The 22,434-nt window shown below is 40.7% G+C and overlaps 1 protein-coding gene across 1 annotated transcript in view; it reads left to right on the top strand.

Moving 5' to 3' along the window:
- The window catches only part of LOC122799397 (sodium- and chloride-dependent GABA transporter ine-like), a 372,008-nt gene that overhangs the window by 117,777 nt on the left and 231,797 nt on the right, over positions 1-22,434 (top strand). Inside the window, exon 3 of the mRNA XM_044068418.1 lies at positions 18,107-18,317. Within this exon, the coding sequence (XP_043924353.1) occupies positions 18,107-18,317 (211 nt within the window). The remainder of the gene's footprint in view (positions 1-18,106; positions 18,318-22,434) is intronic.

Raw genomic sequence — 22,434 nt, 5'->3', positions numbered from 1 at the left:
AGCAGGTTGAGTTGTTTTCTTGCTTTGTGCCTCACTTTACATGGACTGTCAGATCTAAAGATGAATCCTTAGATGCATAGCATTGTGGGTTAAGGGGAAGGGCTGAGATAACCCGAGAGAAGATTCAGGTGCTGATCTAAGTTCTGCTGCTTTTAGTTCTGTCGGTGGCAAAGATGAAGCTGCCAACACAGATTTGTCGTTATACATACAATCCATTTCTTTTCCTTTTTAAAAGTTTCCAGCCACATTGATTAACCCCAGGCTTCTTCTGGGGACTTCTTTAATAGTCAGGTAAAATAGCATTTTTTTAACATTTTTGTTCTTTATTTGTATGGCTTCTGTGATTTTTACATATGTTTATCATTAAAAATATTTTCTTTTTCTTCAGGTTGTGTCCTGTGTGGGCTTTTAACATTACTACATTGTGCATTTTTTTAATACGTGGCCCTTGTTTCAAACAAGTTCCTTCTCATATATGTTTGCTTAATATGCTCAGTTACTTGTCACTGACAACGCCTAAGAGTGAACTATATGCAGGTAGTTTTACACTGCCACTAAAAGGTGCTGCAGAAGGGCCCTGCAAAACTGTATCATTTCTTAGTGGCTATGGAATCTGAATCAAGAGCCATTTTCCTTCCCTGTAAAACCTTCCAAATTGTCTTAGTAATCATGAACAATGAATTTACTCTAGAAGACAGCAAAAAATGCTTAAAGTCCAAACTGTCTTCATCTGATAAGTTTGGAAGTCTGCCTTTTGCTCCATCAACGTCTTGATCTTGTCATGCCAAACCTTCCCACCATAATTGTTGATGAGCTTCCCATAGAAGTGTCAGATTATTGAGCATTGTTTGCACCAGAAACTGTTCCCCCTGCAGTGTAACACCGTGGTACCCATATAGACTTTTTATCTTGTTCCCTGGCAGATCCTCATCCTGCTGGACATTGAATGTGGACAGATTGGTGAATGCCCTTTTAAAAAAAAAGCACAGTATCCTTCCAGGCAACAGACACAAAATTCATTGCTGATACCTGCTCAGAGACATTTATCTGACAGAAGCTACCACAGGAATCATTTCAGCTGTCATTGGTTTACTTGGCCACTAATGGCTTTTGTCTGACCATTTTGTTGTCTAGAGTCAGCCTCACTGACATCTGCTTTCTTAACTTTAATACCCTAGATGTCCCCTGTTTTGATGTGTGATGACAGCCATGGCAGCACCCGCTAGACATCTGTCTCATATACATCTGTTTTTCAGGTACTTTTCTCCGTATCTTTCATCCTTGCAAGGAGTGAATTATCTGCTGCAGTATATTCAGGAGGCAGAGTTCACAGTTCCTATTCCTGCAGTGCAAACAATGACATTTTAATCTCCAGTGACGTATCTGTGGCACACCTAAGTCCCTTTGCCTCAGCTGTTTCTGTCTATATTATTATTGATGTTTTTTGCCAGGGTGGTCTCTAATTATTCTCGTGCTTGAGAGGACCACCTGAAGACAGCCACAGACACTTTAGTAGGAGGATTTCTTGTGACAGAAGGATTATCTAGAGCTGCCATTATTACAGCCTGTCTTCTTGATGATATCCTGAAACTAATGTAGCAGAGAGGAAAATGGCAGACTGATTTCATTTTTTCTGCTAGAAGTAGAGCACAAAGCATGTAGAATGATGGGGCAGTCCTAGCTAGTCTCACCTTTGATTGATGTATTTCAGGATGTAGTTACATGGGAGTCACCTGTGTAGCATATCCTCCATTATCAGGCAAATGAAGCCAATATTCAAACCACTCGGTAGAATGATGGGGCAGTCCTTCTAGCTAGTCTCACCTTTGATTGATGTATTTCAGGATGTAGTTACATGGAGTCACCTGTGTAGCATATCCTCCATTATCAGGCAAATGAAGCCAATATTCAAACCAAGAAAATATTCAAACCACTCTGGAGTGTTACTGTGCTTGTACTAGTCTTGAAGAGAAACCTTGCTCATCCGTGACCACCACTCTATCCCTAGAGAGGGAATTAAGGGTTTGGATAGATTGAGAAAGTGTATGCTTGTGCTTCTTCAGTTTTCCATGTGTGGTAGACTGATCAGTACAAATGCTATGCTTCCAACTGGACATTGTAGATTTCGTAAAGCATTCCATAGAGAAGATGTCCAACAGTGGCCTTAAGGATTCTCCACAAGCTCAGGCCTCCACTTCTTTGACAGTTGGCAGCCTAACAGTTTAAGATGGCTTTCCTGTATCTTCCTGAATAAGAACTAGTTGAAGCTTCAACCAGACAAAGATAACCAGTAAAGCCTTCAGCTCAATGAAAGGTTTAGAAAAAAATTGAAATGTATGTCAAATAAGAGAGGGGCCACTACTGAGCTCTGTGATACACCACTGGTAACAGGGGCACCTACAGTTTTAATCACAAATGTTCTGTAAGACAACCAGTTAGCTATCCACTGCACAACTTAAGGGTTTATATTCGTGTACTAGCCATTGTGCCATTCTGCTGGATCAAATCAAGGGCAAAGTGAGTAGCAGCTGCAACTCTGAGATGCACATGATACATTGGTTGGATCGGTCAGGGTGTTAAGATGCATATAGCTATACATCTACACTTCTGTCTCCACCTCACCACATTTACTGAGCATGTTAGTGTCCTTTATAGATTTGTCATTCTAAAGGACAATAGTTGTTTGGACCCAAACTGGACAACTCCTTCAAAGCTATGAAGGAAAAAAACAACCCTGCTTTGAGTATGAAATTTCATCCCATATTAAGTTCCTTTACAAGAATGCAGAAGAATTAATGTAGACATTGGCTCTGCTGTAGTCCTAACCCTTCTAGCAGTAAGACTGTTGGGTCATAGCAGGTTTTTCTGCTGGATGGAATCAAGGACACTAGCCCATAAGCTGAGGTCTTAGTGTTTTCTGGAAAGCGGTGTAAATCCCCAGGGTAGTCATCAACAATCCTTACTTCATACTCCAGCTAATACTGGAAATAGATCTTCAAAGGGAGGTGCTTGGTGTCAGTAGCAACATGTAAGGGATCTGATGCCCAAAAGCTGCCTTGTTAAATTCTCTTCCATATGTGCTGACTCTACACTTGTCTATGGTTCTGCTATGTCAGAAAGCTATGACAAGGAGAGAGGTACAAATTATTTTGAAACAAAAACTTCCAGTGGGTCTTACAAGACCAGTGAGGACTTGAACATTGTTTTGCATTGAGGTTTAAGGAAGACGTGGGGCTCAAGTCTTAAAACCTTTATGCCAGAAAGAGTAATTTTGCATGGCTATCCAGAGGAAACTGGACATACTGTTTAGGTTTGGGATGCTTACTTCCATCAGGAAACAGTCTGGGAAATTTCAATACTTTTGAATAGGAGTCTGTCGTTAGCTGATCTGCATCCGTCCTTTAACCTAATCTCAGCCTCAGGAGTGACAAAATGCATATCAGTAGTTGTCCATTTGTATGTACAAGTGATAAGGGTGTTTCCCTGTTTGGATGATTGACATATAGTAGCTGACAGTTGCTAATTCCATCCAGCATGGGGCATCTTTCAGCCTTTAGGGGAACGGTGTGAATTTTGCAAAGTCTTACATAGCTTCAGCTGAACTCATGTCTTTTACAGGCTGACATGCTAGGCATTTGTACCCCTAATAAGAATAGCAGGCATTCTTAGAACACTTCTGCTTCTGTAACACAACACTGTTTCTGGCTTTTCAGCTCACTGATACAAATCACATTTCATGATCCAGCCATTCCACATTTTTGTTAAACTACTTTGAAGTAAAATACTTAATTGTTTTACAAATGACGCATCTTTACTATAAATTATTTTCTACTTTCCAAATCTATAAGCTCCTGAAATTAAATGTTTTTTTTCTTCATTTTTGTACGTGTTTCTCTGCTTCGGACGCCAAGTGGTCTCTGTCTACCGGACAATCAACAGAGACACTACGAATATGCGACTTCCCTCCATGAGGGCTTCAAGTAATCTGAAGATTCTAGAAGTAAGTCTACCACATCATATGCATCTTCCTGTAGCTACATCACTGGCTGTTAAAGCTAGATAGACCATAAATGAGACTGAGCAAAATCCATTAGAAAACATGATGAAGGAAAAGGGTTTATTAAACAGTGTCTTTCCAGCTGGTTTCGAATTACATTTCCTCTGTTATGATAAATGAGATATATATTTTGTAATACCTCTTTGGATGATTTCATCATCATCCCTGAACAACAGTGCAAATCATTATAAATTGGACAAGACCTCTAGGCAAAGGTCTTTCTTTGGTTCCCAAATGATCAAACAATATTCCTTTTGGACAGCCATCCAGAGGAATTGAGCCTGGGAATTTGTCTGAGGCTAGGATTCACCTGTTCAGAAGTTATGGAAGCTGGTGTCAGTAGCTTCTTCAATGTTTAGCAAGTCAGTTGGGAGCCTTATGAGTTCAGATTTACAGAAGCTGATGCATGCCTTCGTATTGGCCCAGGTGGACCTAGTGATCATACCACACATCTTGGTTCTGAGACTGTTGTGCCTTTGTCTCCAACGTTTCCATTTCCTCTCTTGACCCACCCATGGGTGCCGGGGCCCATGGATTCCACTGTTTATTTACCTTTCCTCCCTGTTGATGCTGACAGTGTAGCTGCTTCAGACACCAGCTCCATCACTGATGTTCAGCCTCGTCAGAGACAAGCATATCTTGGAGTCAAGACATCAGGGTTAACCCACCCCGGATCAGGTTCAATGGACCTGGATTGGGTTCGCCTCTTATAGTATGAGTCATTCTTTCCCTTGGATGCTTCAGCCATTGACAGTTCCACTCTGATCTTGACCTTGGATCTGACCAAGTCAGTTGCTTTGGTCTTTGGATTCAAGGGGAACTGGGTCCAGCTTGTCTGACCACTGTGTTGGCTTTTGACATTGCATACATGATTCCTTCTCACTTTGAGACTGGTGCCTCTGTAGCTAGGTCGGGTCCGTCCCGATCCCTTCCTTCCTTCTTCCATCTGTTTCCTCATTTACTTATCTAGCTGTGTGACAGCCCACAACTTTAGGCTTCGAGACATCACCTCATTACAGAACCCCTACGTCTTCCTTATTCCCTCTCAGTTCTCCCGCTAGGAGGCCCATACAAAGATCAAATACAGGAGGAAGCATTTGAACTCGCCAGATGAGCAACTCAGAAAGGATACTGACCTCCGTGAAGGGAAAGGGTTCCCTAAGCCCCCAGCCCACAAAGACTCCACCTTTGGAAACTTTCTAGAATTAATGGCTAAACGTGTTGGGTGGGCCACTGAAGCACCCACCCCCAAGGAGCCAGTATTTCACAAAACCTGTGGCATGGGTCCATCCACATCCTGGGTGGTTCCCCTTCCAAATGACTTTCTTAATTTCATATCCTGGAAGGCTTGTATGGAACCCAGTGTGGTGGAGCCAATACCTTAGAAGCCTGATAAAGTTCTAGTTCTGCCCAAGTGTAGACCCTTTTGAAGCAAAGGTCTGTCTGTCGATGCCATTGTGGTTGCATCGGCCACTAAAAATGGCATATCACAGGAGAGTTCCATGTTCCATTCTCAAAAGAGGGAGGACCAAGAGTTGAGCATTCTTGGAAAGTGTACCAGTGCTTCTGACATCTTTGCTTTGCTTTGCATGTGTTGAATCACTTTTATTTGACAAGACTTCAAAGAGATTTCATCTCACAGGTGTCAGACAGCTAAGGCACAGCAGTCTCCAGATTCTGAAAAGTCGCTGGACGTTCAAATGTTCACAATGCAGTCAAACACCAGTGTGTCCATGAGGCTTCTATTTAATCCTGTAGGCAGTGGCTTTACTATGCACTGCCTTGCATGGATGTGCTTATGTAAATTTACAGGCAGTTTCAAGGCATCCTTTATCAGTGGTCCATTTGATGCTTCCGCTCTGTGTGGTCCAAAGGTCAAATATACTCTGAGCAGGAGTGAACAAGATGGAAATATGCTGTCAGCCATTAGGGCTCGCTTTTCCACCCCTCAGAGGTCCTTCTCTGGGAAGTGGAAAGTGGCCCCCTTTATACACTGCTAAATGGTTGCCTGATTGCAGCTCTCTGGATGCAGTCAGGGGGAGGGGGGCACTTGAGTCATCACCCTAAAGCTTAGGAGGTCCTAATTTCAGATGTTTGGATGTTGAGTCCCATATCCAGAGGTTACACTATTCCATTTTATTCAATCCAAAGAGATTGTTAAAATCCCTTCCTGATGTTCCAACCTGTCAGTGAAGTGACGCAGGAGTGAAGATAAAGAAGCTGCTTCTCAACAGTGTCATACAAGAATTCCAGCCAGACCAAGGAGGATCCAGAGTCTACTCAAGATTCTTTTTAATGACAAAGAAGAACAAAGACCTCATACCCATTACCTCATACCCATTTTGGATCTCAGCAACATGAATCAATATTTCAAGCAGATGAAATTCTGGATGGTCATGGTGTAGTCCATTCTACCTCTGTTTAGGAAAGACAATTGGATGTGCTTTCTAGGTCAAAGATGCTTAGTATCACATAAAGATATTGAGACACTCCAGGAGGGTCCTGCAGTTGGGTTTAGTCATTACCAATTTCGAGTGCTACCTCCGGCTTCACCAAGGCTTCCAGGGTGTTCACCAAATCTTTGGCAGTAATGGCAACCTGGCTTAGGCTGCAGGGATTCAGTGTCTTTCCATGTCTGGATAACTGTTTCAGGACAGCTTCAATGAAGACATCCTTGATCAAAACCAGGGATGATTTCCTCTGGTTGTGCCTGTCTTTCATCATAACAGTAAACTACAACAAGTCCAACTTAGAAACACTGCAGGTGCTGAAGTTCATTGGTTGCAACTTGCCATCTGGAAATGGTCAATCAGATTGCAAAAGTTCCACCCCTGAGGTTAAAATCTCTTTGGATTCAAGCCTACCAGGTTCTACAATCTTAGAGGCTTCCTGCTTCCTTAATTGTATGACTTCTCAGCCAGATGGCTACATTCATTTGTCTGGTGCCCCAGTAAAATCCTACTTGTGAGTTCTTCAGTGGACTTCTTTCAGGTCAGTGGTCAATTCTCTCTTACTCTTTTGCATTCATTTGTCTGTCTTGCTACCACCACATTATGTAGTGGCTGGAATCTCATCATGTTTCAGCATGTCGACTTTGTTTTTCCTCATCCGCAGGCCATGATTACCACAGATACTTCTCTCCTTAGGTAGTATGGTGGGCATTTGGAAGGGAAGATGGTCCAGTATACCTAGTCACGGTTAGAGGGCCCATCATCACATCAATGTTTTGGTGATGGGAGCTATCCCGCTAGAATGAAAAAAAAAAAAATATATACATACACACACACACACACATACATACATATATATATATATATATATATATATATATATATATATATATATATCTATGGCTTTACTATATTTTAATAACTTTCACCTTTGTATATTGTACTTTCTTTATTGTCTCTAGATATTTCTGTTAAATTCTATGTAAAACCGACACTTTACCTGTCAATGTTGTTTTATTGGAGCTTTTGTCCCTGGGCCTCTGCTGAAAATGGGCTCACATCCAGACGGACCTTCCCAATCAACAAATGTAAAACAAATAAAAAATAAATTGCAGGCCTTTCCAGACCTTCGCCCCAAGGGTGTGATTGCCATTCAGTCTGACAACACAGAAGTGGTGTGGTACGTAAACAAACAAGGAAGAATCAGTTTTGTATCCACTGTGTTGAAATGCCATGGTGGTCTGACAGTGGGTGATATCCTCTTAATGGTTTCTGAGAGCAATGCACATCCTGCAGAAATGCAGCATTCTGGCAGACAGTTTGAGCAGAAACATCTTCTTGCCTTACGAGTGGTCCCCCAATCCAGAAATAATGGTGAGTATTCAGCTACTGAGGCCATCCCTGCTACGATCTTTGTATCCTCTTCTAACACCAAATGCTGCAGCTTATTCTCTGTGATCCCACCAGAGGGACAGTCACAGAGGAATGCTGTTCTGCATGCTTTGCCTCCTGTATTCCTTCTCAACTCCATTGACAAAGGTTCTTCAGAAGGTAGTCTATTGCAGAGTGCCCTCTTTTTTACCTGAGATAAGTCTGATTCCCCATACTGTAACCTCATCTACAATGCCCTCCCTGGGATCTGGACCCCATTCTGGTAACGATAACCCACCCCCCCTCAGGCCAACCTCACCCAAACCTTCAATCCTTCAAAATGACCACTTGGTTCCTATAATACGGATGATGGCCAGAAATCCCAAGCTTTCTGACAGGGTTATTCACATTCTCTTCTCCTCCCAGAAACTTTCCATTAAGAAGGTGCATGCTATTACATGAAAAAGATTTTCTGTTTGCGCCTCCTCCAAGGGTTTAGAATCTTTCTCTGACCATCACCCCCCCCCACACACACACACACACACACACACACACTAGGATAGTAATAGGGTTACTCTTTGAACCAGCCCTTCTTTTCTGCCTAAGGTGGCCTCTTGAGTCAAATTTGAATCCATCAGTGCATGTATCTGTTTCCTTTCCCAATTTCACTGACAAAGGTAAGCATTTACTACACTGTCTAGATGTTCATCATCAGTTGAAGTTCTCTTTGGACAAAACTGAGTGTCAGAGCATCTAATCACTTTGTCTCCACTTCCAAATCTCAGCTGGGCAAACCTGTTTTGAAAGTAACGAGATCCAGATGTTTTTCTGACTGTATACTCCTTGAAGGGAATTACTTTACCTAGCAAGCTTAGAACTCTTTCCACTAGAGCAGTTGCCACCTCAGTTTCCTTGTTCACATATGCTTCTGAAGATGACCTTTATGTGACTGCTACCTGGTCTGGCACGCATACCTTTGTGACCCATTACACATTAGATGTAGAGTCTAAATCTTAAGTCATCCTTTGGCTCCACCATTCTGCTGAATGTTGTGTCCTGAGACCACCCAGGGTTTTTTTTACTGGCTGGGGACTCCATCCTATAGGATGAGATAGACAGTAAAGACAAAATTGGATACAGAAGCTATGAACTCATCATAATGATAGATGTGTGTTTTTTCCATCCATCTGAAATATCAACCATCCATCCATCTTTGCCTCTCCCAATTGTCACTTCTTAGTGTTACTCCTAGATGACTGTACAGACCAGCCTTGAAGTCCTCTTTGTGTGTGTGTGTGTGTGTGTGTGTGTGTGTGTGTGTGTGTGTGTGTGTGTGTGTGTGTGTGTGTGTGTGTGTGTGTGTGTGTGTGTTTAGGGGCTCATGAAATGCACTTGTCCTCTTGCTTCTTTTCGACTATCTGATGGGTAGAGTTTAATACTTACAAACTCAATCTGAGTTAATTCAGGGCAGTACATTATGAATAGAGGAAAGGCAACAGATTCTGAGGTACTGGCTTTGGATCAGAGTTGGATCTGGTAACCCACAGGTTGAAATAGAAGAAGACAACACATTATATAGTTACGCTACTTAACTTTTGTTTCTCCATAAGGCATTTTTAAGCTGTGAAGTGGAAAACTGGAATGTAATGTTCCATTATGTTACTACGTAGACAACTCTGTATTAAGTATATAGATGAAGCACTATTCCCCTGCCTCCCCCCATTTTGGAATTCCTGTTCACTGCCACTTGTCCATTTTAACTCATTAGCTAGTAAACTATAGCTTACCAATAATCCATCACTGGGTGTGGGTAATGCATGATTTACCAATGATTGATGTAGTTTGATCACAAGGGTAAAGCCTGAGTCATAAACAAAGCCAGCCATGGCAAATTTTGCATAGCCCACTCACGGGAGTGGATTATTGCTATTAAACAATGACTTTAATTAAAAAGTAAATTGCTTAACTATTTAAAATAGTGTTATTTTATAATGGAACTTCAGTTTCCTTCTGTGTTGTGTCGATTAATGATTTTCTGTTTATAAGTATGGCATGTACATCCCCATGCTGTTACAAGACATCATTAAAATGCAGGGATAAAGACACACAAGGTGCTCATTTTTTACAAGCCTCACTGTAGTATACCTTGTCCTTCCCTTCTTTCAGTACTGCTAGTTACCAATTTCGACAGAACAAGAAGGCAAAGATACGGAAATATCATAGGGAGGCTTTCACAAAGCATGTTTGACTTTTTTTTTTTTTTTTAGTTTATGTGGTTGTGGTGACTGGAACCCTCCTAGTTGGTAATGCTGAAGCTTTCACAAAGCAAATGGTTTGACTTTTTTTAGTTTATGTGGCTGTGGTGATTGTACCTCTCCTGGTTGGTAATGTTTGATTTACAGTGGGCATGCTGATTGCTGTCCGCTGACAACATGCACAGTTTACAACACTAATGTGTTTGCTTCAGTCATTAGAAAAACATTTGTGCGGTTACCTGTTTCACACTTTTAAGAGATGGGTATGCATACTAGGGTTTACAGATATCAAAATATGCCAGAATATTGTCCGTTATGTTTAGAAAATAAATCCTTTGCAGGTTTTAATTGAAATGTACATATATAGAAAGCTTTGTCTTCTAGAAGTACCAAGGTAGCTACTGTACTTTGGTTCACTTAAGAACATATTTGATTACAGTGAATTCCCTGGGAAAGTGGAAGTGGGCTAGTTTCTATTATCTTCTAATTATTGTGGTTCTGTTAAGAACATATTTAATTACAACGAATTCCTTGGGAAAGTAGAAGCGCAGTACTTTATATTACTAGCTGTAACAACCTCCTTAAAGTAATATGCATCTGCAGCATTTGCTATATTTAAACAAATCTAACAATATCAGGCTTCTTATGATGGTTTGGTAACTTTCTAGCTAGTAGTTTGTAACTGGAGGACCACTAGTTTTTCCTGATCAGAAAAGGTAATGTCAGTCAGTGCTGCAAAGGTAGCAGTTTTTCTATGTTTGTTGTCATCAGCATGCATATTATAGTCTTTTCAAAGGTATAATTTACAACTAATGTACTGGTACCTGTTGTAAAACAGATTTTAACCCTTAGATTTTTTTTTTTGTTTAGCTCTGAACACAAATTTTGACTTAAGAATTTTCAGATTTTCTGTTTTGTGCCTTGTAATCTAAGACAAACAAAAAGAAAAGAGAAAACTGTAGCTGCTGTGTGTATCCTTTAAAATAGGGCATATACTTAAGTTTACTACTGCTTAAGTTACATTCTTTTTCCTGTTATCAGTTTAATCCAGATCAAGGTTGTGGGAAAGCTGGACTTTATCCTCCTGGCACACAATGTCTGTGAGGCAGAGAGAGAAACTAATTCTGAAATGAGGCAACAGCCTGTCATGGGACAAACAAACAGATGCACACACAGATAGGCAGGCAGACACACAGCCTGCACCCTTTCAGACAGTTTGGAGGATCACTGGTTTACCTGCATTCCTTTGTGATGTGGGAGAAAGCTGGAGCATCTGGAGAAAACCTGCATGGAGACAGGGAGGATATGCAGACTCTGCAGAGAATTCACCTTAGCAGAGAACAAAAATGGAGAATACAGAGCCGTGAATCAGCAATACCAACCATTCTATTGCCTGACTATGGTTGCAAATGTGGCCGTTTATTCACATTTTCTTGTAGCTTTCTGCTGTGAAGTGAATGGCAGAGAGCTGATGCTTTCTTTGAAATGAAGATGGAAATATATTCAAATCAGTCTTATGTCATTGTACCTTAATGTTTGCTGAATTATGTACAAATAAGTCTTCTTTGGAAAGCTTGATTGTGACAGACTTCCTTTTGCTGCTGGCCTTTTATTTTCAGGGTATTTCCGTGCTTGGGATCCAATTTCAACCAATATATGCCTCAAGACACTCAGACATCATATTTCAAAGTGACACATCCTGTTTATGACTATGTGCTAGAGACTGAAACCCCTCTAATATATTCACTCATTAGTGTATGGTGCCAGGTCCAAAAGCAATCTTTTAGGTGTTTGTGACACAGACATTTTAGTGTGCTTTCTTGAGGTACAGCCATTGCTTGTCATCAGTCTTAAGAGCGTTTGCCAGTTCAAGGACCAATTTGGGACATGACTGCACTGATGTGGATTTCTCAAGAGGTATTGCTGGCTGGCTTTGGAATGTTATTTTTAGTCCATACCCTGTATGCCATTTTGTCTTGCCTGGCATCAGATCAGCAGGCTGTAGTACTTAGTTCAATTTAGGCTTGTATGACTAGTAAGGACGGGTGATGGTTAAAATATGTATGTAGCAATAGGATTTAAGGTGGGTGGTGCCATCTTAAGCCGTTGACATAGCCGGCCTTAGGCATAGGCCAACTAGGTGGTCATCTAGGGCGCCGCTCTAGCAGGGGCACTTTTCCTGTAATCTGGATGGTATAGGTAGACAAGGATGGGGGCACAGACTGGTGTTGGGGGCTCTGTGGAGACCTTTTGCCTAGGGCATCAGTTGACCAAAGGCCAGTCCTGGCCGTTGAATTCATTTTTCAATACCTTTGAGACAGACTACTGGAACAAAATGGTTTTATTTCTCATACATTTGACTCTTCTTTGTAAACCTTTTGTGCAAACTGTTAGAGGGTGGATTATAGATATGCTGCATTCACTCTCATCTTGTTCAGCTGACTTGTTCCCTTGTAAATCAGATTTGTTTTATGTCACATGGTCCTCTTCATTTGGTGGTGCTGTGGGAGCAGGTCACTTATCTGACTGCGCCAAGATATCCAGAAAATATGTACAGCCCCTAGAATGCCTCATTAAATATAAATACCCGCAGGCCTTACCCCAAGATTGCAGTGGTCAGTACTGAAACATGGCCATTCGAGGAAAGCTTTTCTGTCTGAGTGACTAAAATCGCTGTGACAATGGCAGCATATGTGTATAATATATTTAGCATGGGGGTTAACTATCCAACACAATAGATAATTCACAAGTATGATAGCCTTCCCACTGGAATGAGATGTAGGCATGGAGGCACTGTAAAACAAGTGATCACCAAAGAAAGAAAGCAAGAGAATCACCATGCTCAGTACAGGGAAGCCTCCGCTTCAGCACCTTTATAGTTGATATGGTGAACTTGGAAAGAAAACAAATGCTGATTCATGTGTATATGCATAAAGTTTTCAAAAATGGTTGCTGTACGATCCAGGGCACAAAGGATGAGAAGGTATTCTGTGAAATAAGCACTAATGTTGTATATTTGAGTTAAATTCAGTAGAGTGAAGTACAGTGTAATTTAAAGGGAACCAAACTCTAACTAGGAGTTAATGGTGAAGGAAGACGTGATAGCAGTAGAAGTGAAAGAACCTGGAGACTGTCATGTCCGATAATGCAAGTGGAGGAATCGAAGGAAAGACATAGAGGCCTACAGTGCCACTGAGATGTTTAGGGGAAGCACTACCATCCCCAGAAAACTATCACTTGGTACTGGCTGGAGAAAGTATGCTTAATTAAAGAAGATAAATAAAAACCTTGCTGAGGCTACAGAGTGACTGTACTTTTCTGGAATATGTATAGCAGAATCATTTTTTTTTGAAAATAGTTGCTGGACTAGTAGTTTCCCCAGTGTTGCTGTGCTCAGTTGCTTGTGGTTGTAACTCTGACATCCCTGATACTTGGAGAAAGAGAGTTAAATATACACTTCAAAGTATATTTTGTTATTTTACCTAGTATGTGCAATCTCATAGTGTGACTATATAAGCAGGAGAGTATGGGACTCGAATGTTTTTCCTTGCATTTTTCCTGTTTTAGATTTGTTGCTCAGGCTTTTATGTTTTTGTGTATTAATTTTTGTCTGTGGTTCTAAATGTATATTGTGCCATTGATGTAATGTGTAACTATAAAAAGAATGCCAATGTGTTTGCATTCATGTTTGTTTGTCTTAGATTAACATAAGGAAACCATGTTATCCTACTGTTCTGACAGAGACCCCCTGTTGAGTATTGGAGACACCTGCTCTGCAAGACCATAATATGTAAACATTTAATGAAAGAACAGATAAAACAAATCCAAATTTGTACCAGATACTACAGATTGAAGCTCTTGGAGGAAAGACGGGGGAAGAAGGACTTTTAAAACACTTTAAGGAAGTTGGTGATGTTTAAGAGGTTACATATAAAAAGAAATGTGCAGAATGACTGAGTACATTTGAAGGTAGAAGTCAATATTTCCAGGCACAAAGAGGGGAAAAGGTTTTCATGTATGAAATGGCAGATAGAATTTTTCACTGAGTAGGTAAGGAATTCATAGGCAATAAAAGAAATAATCGGAAGTGCAAACATAAACTATGTGTATTGAGGGGCATGGAACATAGAGACTATGACTTAAATACAGTATGCAATGATAATGTGGATGGACAGGGTAGAGGAAACAAGTCTTTTTTTTTTTTCTATCAGGACTTCCATTTTCTGTTTACAGACTGCATACCAGATGCATAAAAGAGCTTTTCTGTTTAGAAGGGTAGGGGGTAAGAACAGTTAAATATTGAAATTCTCTGAAGAAAAATGTAAAGGAAGTAACTCTGGGTTGCTGCTAAACTCCTGTTTGCATGGAAAATGTGACAAAATTCCAGGCCATGTACTTACAGGCTGTAACAGACTTCTGTCCTTGCGTGTTGGGTGGTATTGGTGTAAGGAAATGGGTAGAATATATAAAGCACCTTTGGCATATGATGCTACACTGGGATGTATGTCTCCACACAGGCAAAAGGAGGGTATCAGATTATGTCCAGGGGTAATCAGGAGTGACTCCCAACATCTGAGATCGAGAAGAGTTACAGTAGCAGCTGATGGTCTGGTCCATAGAGGCTGAAAAATTGCAACTTACACTCAAGTTTGCTCACTTTTTTTATCAGATCTTTGTCTGCTGACATGCATGTTCCTAGTGCTAATCTACTGGCACCCTGTTTTAAGCACAGCTCAGGATCGAAAGGGGACAAGGGCAAATATTTTAATTTACATTCATAGTAAAAAATGATTCAGATGATGAGATTTATGTAACACAGTTGACAAATGACCTTATGAGTTATAAAACAGCAGACCTAGAGTAGAGCAGACATGGTAGACATGTAAAATATCTGTGCTTTAAAGGTTTGTAAACAGAGAATAACTCTGCAATGAATTGTTTAATGCATTTACTTTGTTATTATTGATAGAGGGCATATGATATAGTTGTATGATGCTCTTAGTAGTCAGTGTTGCAGTACCAATTCCTGGGTCTTCCTGCCATGTAGAAGCCCATGACCAGCCTGATTTCCAGAGTCTTTGCATCATCCCCTAGCTGACATCTGGACATCAGGGTATAAGAAGGGCATCCTTCAGCACCATCTTCAGTTCTTTTCTAGTCGTACAGTCTGATGCCCTTCACATTTGTTCAAAATGCTCGCAGTTCATCATTTGGTTCATCTTTCCATAGTCGTCTCCTTATTTTAGTCAGATAAATGTCCTATTGGAGTTTTTCCTCTCAATATAATGTCTAAAAAGGTCAACAGTTGCTTGAAGTGTGGGAAGAAAATCCCACAAACATTTTCACTTGTTTTGTCTGTTCTGTTGAGGACTCAGCACATCATCTTTAATTGTTCCACCTGTGCAAAGTTCTGAGCAAAACTCCTTAAACCTAGTCCAAGATATTAGCTATCCATATGGATTCCTCAGTTTCAATTCCCTCAGTAGCTTCACAACCGACAGCTACTGTTGAGTCTTTGAAAACACCAGCTTCTGCTAGCATCATTCCAAAGAAACAGACAGAAAAATCAAGGACTCTGGCATTTCTTTAGGGCTTCAGGCATTTCTTTAGGGCTTCAGCTCAAGTTCCTAAGTCGATTGACAACACAGGTGAGGCATCTTTGCAGCCCTCTGGTCTGACAACTTCCAGGCCTGAACCCTCTGGCACAACCTTTTGGGAGGCCACTATGGCTTCTGGCTTGTCTACCACTGTTACCATGACACAGATAGCTGTCGGGTCTGAGGTCACTCAGCAGGCCTCAACTTCCAGCATTAAGTTTGTGGGTCTCATGGGACATACCCTGTCTACCTCAGCTACTGAAACGTTCACAAAAGTCACATACCATGGTAGTTTAAGCGTGGATCTTCTAGACCCCAACAAATGGATGCTGAAAAGAGGTATTCCTGGACCAAACTTTACAGTGAGGGGTCCCCTCAATAGATCTGTTTACCTTTCACCAGAATAGACAACAATACATTTTATGATCAGAACTCACCAGACAGGGACATGGAAAATAGACTTTTTTCTCTTTCAGATGGACAAACCTGTTCTTGTATACATTCCCACCCTTGCCTCTGACTCCCAGGGTACTGATAAAATTCAGGCAGAGCCATCAGGATCTTAGTGGCCCCCTTCTGGCTAAGGCAACACTGGTTCTCTCTTGACCTTCAGCTAGGGGAGATTACACATCCTACTGCAGTATATAGCTTTCCTCAGTCAAGCCAAGTGATCTATAGTCCATCCACACCTAGCCACACTCAGATTAACAGTCTGGAGGACTGGGTTTTGACACCTAGAAATGTTATCTGTCCCAAGGACATGCTTTCCATTCTAGAGGAAGCAAGGAAACCCAATACAAGAACATCATACTTGGTGAAATGGAAGAGACTTTTCATCTGGTGTCACAGCAAGAACAAACTTTTCTTAGGCAGACTTCAATTCAGTGTTGGAGTACCTTACAGGCATTTGCTATCTCAGCTTGTCTTCACATTTCTCCACCTATCTTCTCACAACCTCACATGAAACGTCTCCTAAAAGTGGTCATTCACTTGAGACCACCCAAACAGAACCCTATTGCTGCCTGGGCTCTAAATTATGTGCTAGAGAAACTCACCTTGCCCCTTTGAAACAGCTGCCTCTGCCTCTCTAAAGATGCTCACTTGGAAGAGCTCTTTCCTTGTTGCTGTCACCTCAGCTAGGGTATCAGAGCTAGAAACCTTTATGTGTAAAGATTATTTCATTGTCTTTCACAGGGATAGGGTCACCCTTACACCAAACCTATCTTTTATGCCTAAGGTGGTATCAGAACTTACTCTGAACCAGGCTATCCACCTACTAGTCTTCTTCCCAAGTTCATAGAACAGGCAAAACAAGTCTTTCATTCCCTGGATGTACACAGGAAATCTGGTACTATTTAGATAGGACAAAAACCCTTATAGAGCAGAGCAATTGCTGGTGGCTTTCACGAAGGGTAAAGAGGGCAGATGTGGTTCCAAACAAACCATTTCCAAATGGATAGCTAATTGCATTATGTTCCGTTATTCCTGCCATGGAAAAACTCTACCTCATCATATTAAAGCCCACTGCACTTGGCATAGGGCAACAACAACTGCTTTCCTCAAAGGAGTCCCTGCCCAGGCCATCCCAGAGGCAGCCACATGGAACTCGGTGTACACCTTTACAAAACACTATAATCTAGGCAATGTCTCCAGGGCTAGAGCAGATTTTGCTACTGCCATCCTGCAAAGTCTTATTTCATAGGGATATACAGATGACCTACCATCCAACTGTTAGCTTTGGAAGTCCTCCCAAGAATCAGTACTGCAACATTGATCACGAAGAACACAGTGCAGTTTTGCCCCACTTATAATTGTAGATGTTTGAGTAGATCGGTTTTGTATTACATACTCCCACCTTCCATATCCTCTATCTGCTGACCACTTTTCTCCACCTTACTGGGTGCAGGGGTTAGAGGAGTTGCCTGCAGATAGTTCTCTTATCTCCATCCCGTCCTGCCTCCTATGATTTTCCTGTTCCTCATTCAAATTCAGACATCTGGGGAAATCATGCTGTCCTTGTCAACTGCCTAGAAAGACCTGAAGATGGTGCCGATGGACACCCTGACATACAAAAGCCGATCTTCAGACATCTGTCTGCTTGGGATGCAGCAAAGACTCTAGAATTGGGATGGTGACATGCTTCTGTATGGCAGGAATAAATACTCCAACAATGATCTACTCTAACATCTATAATCATTGTAAGTAGGACACAACTGTAGTTTCACAATGTTCAGACTTTATTCTTTATAATATTAAGGAGCCCTGCATAAGGGAGCATGCTGCTAAGTTACAGCCAATGATAAACTTATGTGATGTTTGTGAAACTTGCACAAATATTACCCTGCAGCCACTAATCGTTTGTTTTGCTGTTTATAGGTGTTGGTATTGCCACAGTTGTGATATCATTCCTGCTCTGTACATACTATAATGTTATCATCACTTGGGCTTTGTATTATTTCTTCCACTCTTTTCGGCTTCCACTACCATGGCAGAGCTGCAACAACACATGGAACATTCCAGAGAATTGTTCTAGCGGATTCTCTAAAAACTCATCATACCTTCATTCTGCAAGTCAGCAGTTTTTTGAGTGAGTAATTAACAATAGTTTGTAAAGAAATCTATTAAATTTAAATATTTCGATCAACTGGGTTATCACCACTGGGTGCATGTGTATTCACTATTTGCCTTGTAACATTAACTGATTGCAGAGAATCTAAGAATATTACTAGGAAAACGCCATTATTTATTACAATAATGCTATTACATTGTTGTAGAGCTTTTTTAGAATGGTGTTGATTTGATTAATATACTCCTTTCTAAATGTTTAATTATGCTGATCAAACACTAGGTTAAAATACGAGCATATACATTGTATAAGTGTGTACTTTTATTGTTTAATGCTTTTAGATGCTGCCCCAGAGCACAAAGTTGGGAGTCTGGATTGCATGACCAGTGATGTAGGTTGTCATTATAAGCCCGTGTATATGAAGAAATTTATAGAGGAGGTGTGGTGGGGGGTTGGCAGCCAGTGCAATTCACTCATGTTATGGGGTGATGAATTGAAGAGCCCCTTAAGAAATACCTACTGGCCAGTGACATCAAGTGCATTGCAGAAGCGTAACGGGAAGGACCCAAGCTGAACAGCACGCTATAGGGACTATAGGTGCTTCTGTAGAAGCAGTGTCCCTATAATAAACTGCTTGGTGTACAGTAGATATTGGGGGGGGGTAGAGGAGATTATATAGGAAAGAAACAAGTCAGCTGTATATGATGGCCAGCCAGCGACTTAATCTTTGTCTCAATGAAGGTTCAAGCAGCCAAAAACTAGTCAAACCTTCAATTTAAAACATTTTTAAGAAATGTATTTTGCAGGGAGTTTAGAGGGAAGAACCCCCCCCCCCCCCCATCCTTAACTAAGCAAACTCCTTGGTCACACAACTATGGTTAAATGAGAAATTAGCAACAAAATGGAAATCACTACCTGTATACACACACACACACACACACACACACACACACACACACTATTTCATATGAATCTCAGCCGATGGGTAGTTCCATGCCTGGGAGATGAACTCATCCTGATATAATTTATTGACTGTTGTTTTTCACATTAACAAGCCAATTCATATCCTTAAATTATGACTTCATTACAATCACTACTGTCTCTGAAACTGCAGCATAACTTATCAAAAGACGAACTTTGGATCCAGAAGTGTAAGCTCTGTCTCAATATGAGTGAGCTTGCATAAAGACCAGAAGAACTTCCATGATGCTGTAAGGGGGGAGTCCATAAAAGTCTTCAATGTATTTACCCTGAAAGAGGAGGAATGTTAAAAATTACCAGTTATAACAGAGACTTTTAAAGTGTACTATGAACCAGAAAGGAATTTGCCATGGTTTTCAGGAAAATGTTTTTGTTTATGTGAATTAAAAAAACAAGAACAGAAAGCTGTGAACTTGGTGAGCTGCATGATTCATTAATCAGAGGTAGAATTGTCTGTTGTCTTAAAATAGCCAAGTTTAAGAGGCTGAATTTTAAGAGATTGATAAATAACTTTAGATAAAGCACTGGATGGGTCTAAAGCAAGTGAAATAGCAAGCATGTAGTTAAAAAGGCTTATAGAAGAAATGTAATTTTGTAACATTAAACCTGACTGAGATTTGACATCAGAAAGAAACACAATGTGTAACAAGATTATTTTAGTAGAAACAGTGTAGAGATCTCTACAATATCCATGGTGCCTAGAAGGAAACATACAGGTAAAACTAAAAGCCTTATGGTCTTCACTGTCCTATACCAGCTTATTCACAAGTGCTAACTCTAAATTTAAACCTAACCCTGCTGCTGTTCCTAACCCCCAGCCTTGCAGAAGCTACTGCAGATAGGAAACATTCTTTGCAATCCATGAGGTGGTTTGCGTAAACTTTTTTTTTTAATAAAAAGCTGCAAAAATGATCACTATCAACTGTCGGCTTACTACAGTTAAGAAAGCCTTTCCTTGCAAATCACTGCACAAGGCATGTAGACACACATACATACAATACAGTACATGTGCAAACACCCATAGACACGCACACACACACCTCTCAACATAAAGTTATGCACACAACACTTATCTAACCTTAGCTAGCCTTTACTCTAATCCTACCGTACAAACAGCACAAGAAAAAGCTAGTCAAGCTAGAGTTTTCTGTGTGATACCTTAAACCTGCTGTAATAGAGACCCATGGGATATATGCAAATGACCCCTTAAGGACATAGTGTTTCAGCTATACGGCTTCTGAATGTCCATGACTTTTTCTTTTTAAGTCTTTATGGATGCATTCAGACCAATAAGGCCAAAACCCACTAGCTGTAGATATGTATGTTTTGGTCTATTTATGACCTCGCCAGCACAGTATAACTGGATTGTTTGGCTATACTTTAGAAACACAGGGTCTTTAAACCCAGCCGATGTCTCACATGCTTTCCTGTCTGTTATGCTGTAACTTTCAGTACTTTCAAATGTTTCCTTATTAGTCAATAACACTACTTAGCTGCACACAAACCACACACACACCGTACGGAAAGTCAGTGTTCCCAATATCAACATTTCCATGATACAAAAACTTGCACTTTTAATAAAAAAGACATATCAGTTCACTTAGTTGATGTAAGTGGATTTAATAAAATGTTCTGCAGCCGTATATTTATGCAGGTGTATACATATGTATATGGTGCAAGTAGATGGTGGTCGTGGTGGACTATATTGATGAAGGTAATGAGCCCTGTCTTATGGTTCAAGGGAGATTCAGAGTGTACACAGTGTGTTAATGAGAAGTTTCATGTATATATTTGTGTGTGTGTGTGTGTGTGTGTTTCACTGTATATGTATATCATATTAGCTAATACACTTGATGTCCTTAAGTGGTCATTTACATATATCTCATGGGCCTATATCACAAGAGATTTGAGTTCCCACACAGAGAATATTCTAGCTTGACTGGGTTTTTCTTGCAGTTTTTACTGAATGGTTTGCCTGTGTGAACTTTTTACCCTTTGGTTTGAATGTTACTTGGGATATTTTACAGGCACCTTAATGCCTGTGGACATCAGCTGGATTTAAAGCTCATGTGTTTCTAAAGTATAACCAAAAAATCCACTTGCGATGAGCTGATGAAGTCATTAAGAAGGCCACAACATGCAATGTATCCATAAAGACTTAAAAAAAAAAGTCATGGACTTTCAGAAGTCATGTAACTGAAACACTTGGTGTCCTTCAAGGGGCCATTTGCATTTATATCCCATGGTCGTCTATAACGGGGGGGGGGGGTTAAGGTAACATACAGTAAAAACTCTAGCTTGGTTGGGTTTTGCTTGCAGTTTTTTATTGAATGGTTTGTCTGTATGGCCTTTTTACCCTTTCATCTAGCTATAGATAAAGATGTCTGTGGAAAGTCAGCATTAGTTGAGTGATCATTTTTGTAACTTTGTATTGGCAAGTCATTATGCAAGCCACCTCCTGGATTGCAAAGAATGTTTCCCATCTGCAGTAGTTTAACAGCTCTGTACAAACCAAGCAAGCAACTACACATTGTATAAATATTTTTGAGCAAAACTTATTCTAGACAAGAAGATTAAGTGAAGATTTGAAATTTTAAGACTTATTCCAAAGTTACCTTTAGGTTCATACTAGGCTATCTGCCCTAGGGCATTTATAAGCCTAGCCAGAGTGTGTTTGGCTTTCGCCACCCATTTTAAATTAATTTTGCTATGCCCTTTTTCGAGGTTAGTATACTGTGCCTCTGTCTAACAGTGACACAGAAGTGATACCCGGGGTAAACCTACGATCTCCCATCCACTCATAATTAATGCAATGACCAGGAATCAAACCCAGATCTCCCACATGGCAGGCAAGAATTCTACCACTAAGCCACTTTGAATTTTGTAAACAGAAGGCAATGTGCTGCAGCCTAAAGAGCATTTGCTGAAGGATAGAGAAATGATACTTAAAAAAGAACAGTGATCAGGTTAGTTGTTTTCAAAATGTGTTCAGGGGGAGTATCAATATTCATCAAAGATACCCACACCTCCAGGTTGGTGGCACAGCACAAAGCATCAGAGACTATCCATGTGCAACTAACAGTGGGTAAAACTGCCTTCCAGTTTATAGCCTGCTACAGACCACCCTCCCAAACCCAGGAACCCCACTTGGCCTTCC

The sequence above is a fragment of the Protopterus annectens genome, chromosome 4.part0 (genome assembly GCF_019279795.1).
Source record: "Protopterus annectens isolate FY-2018-M chromosome 4.part0, PAN1.0, whole genome shotgun sequence".
In the NCBI taxonomy this organism is placed as follows: domain Eukaryota; kingdom Metazoa; phylum Chordata; order Ceratodontiformes; family Protopteridae; genus Protopterus; species Protopterus annectens.
Note: the sequence above shows the minus strand (reverse complement) of the source record. Positions and strands in the feature narration are given on the sequence as shown.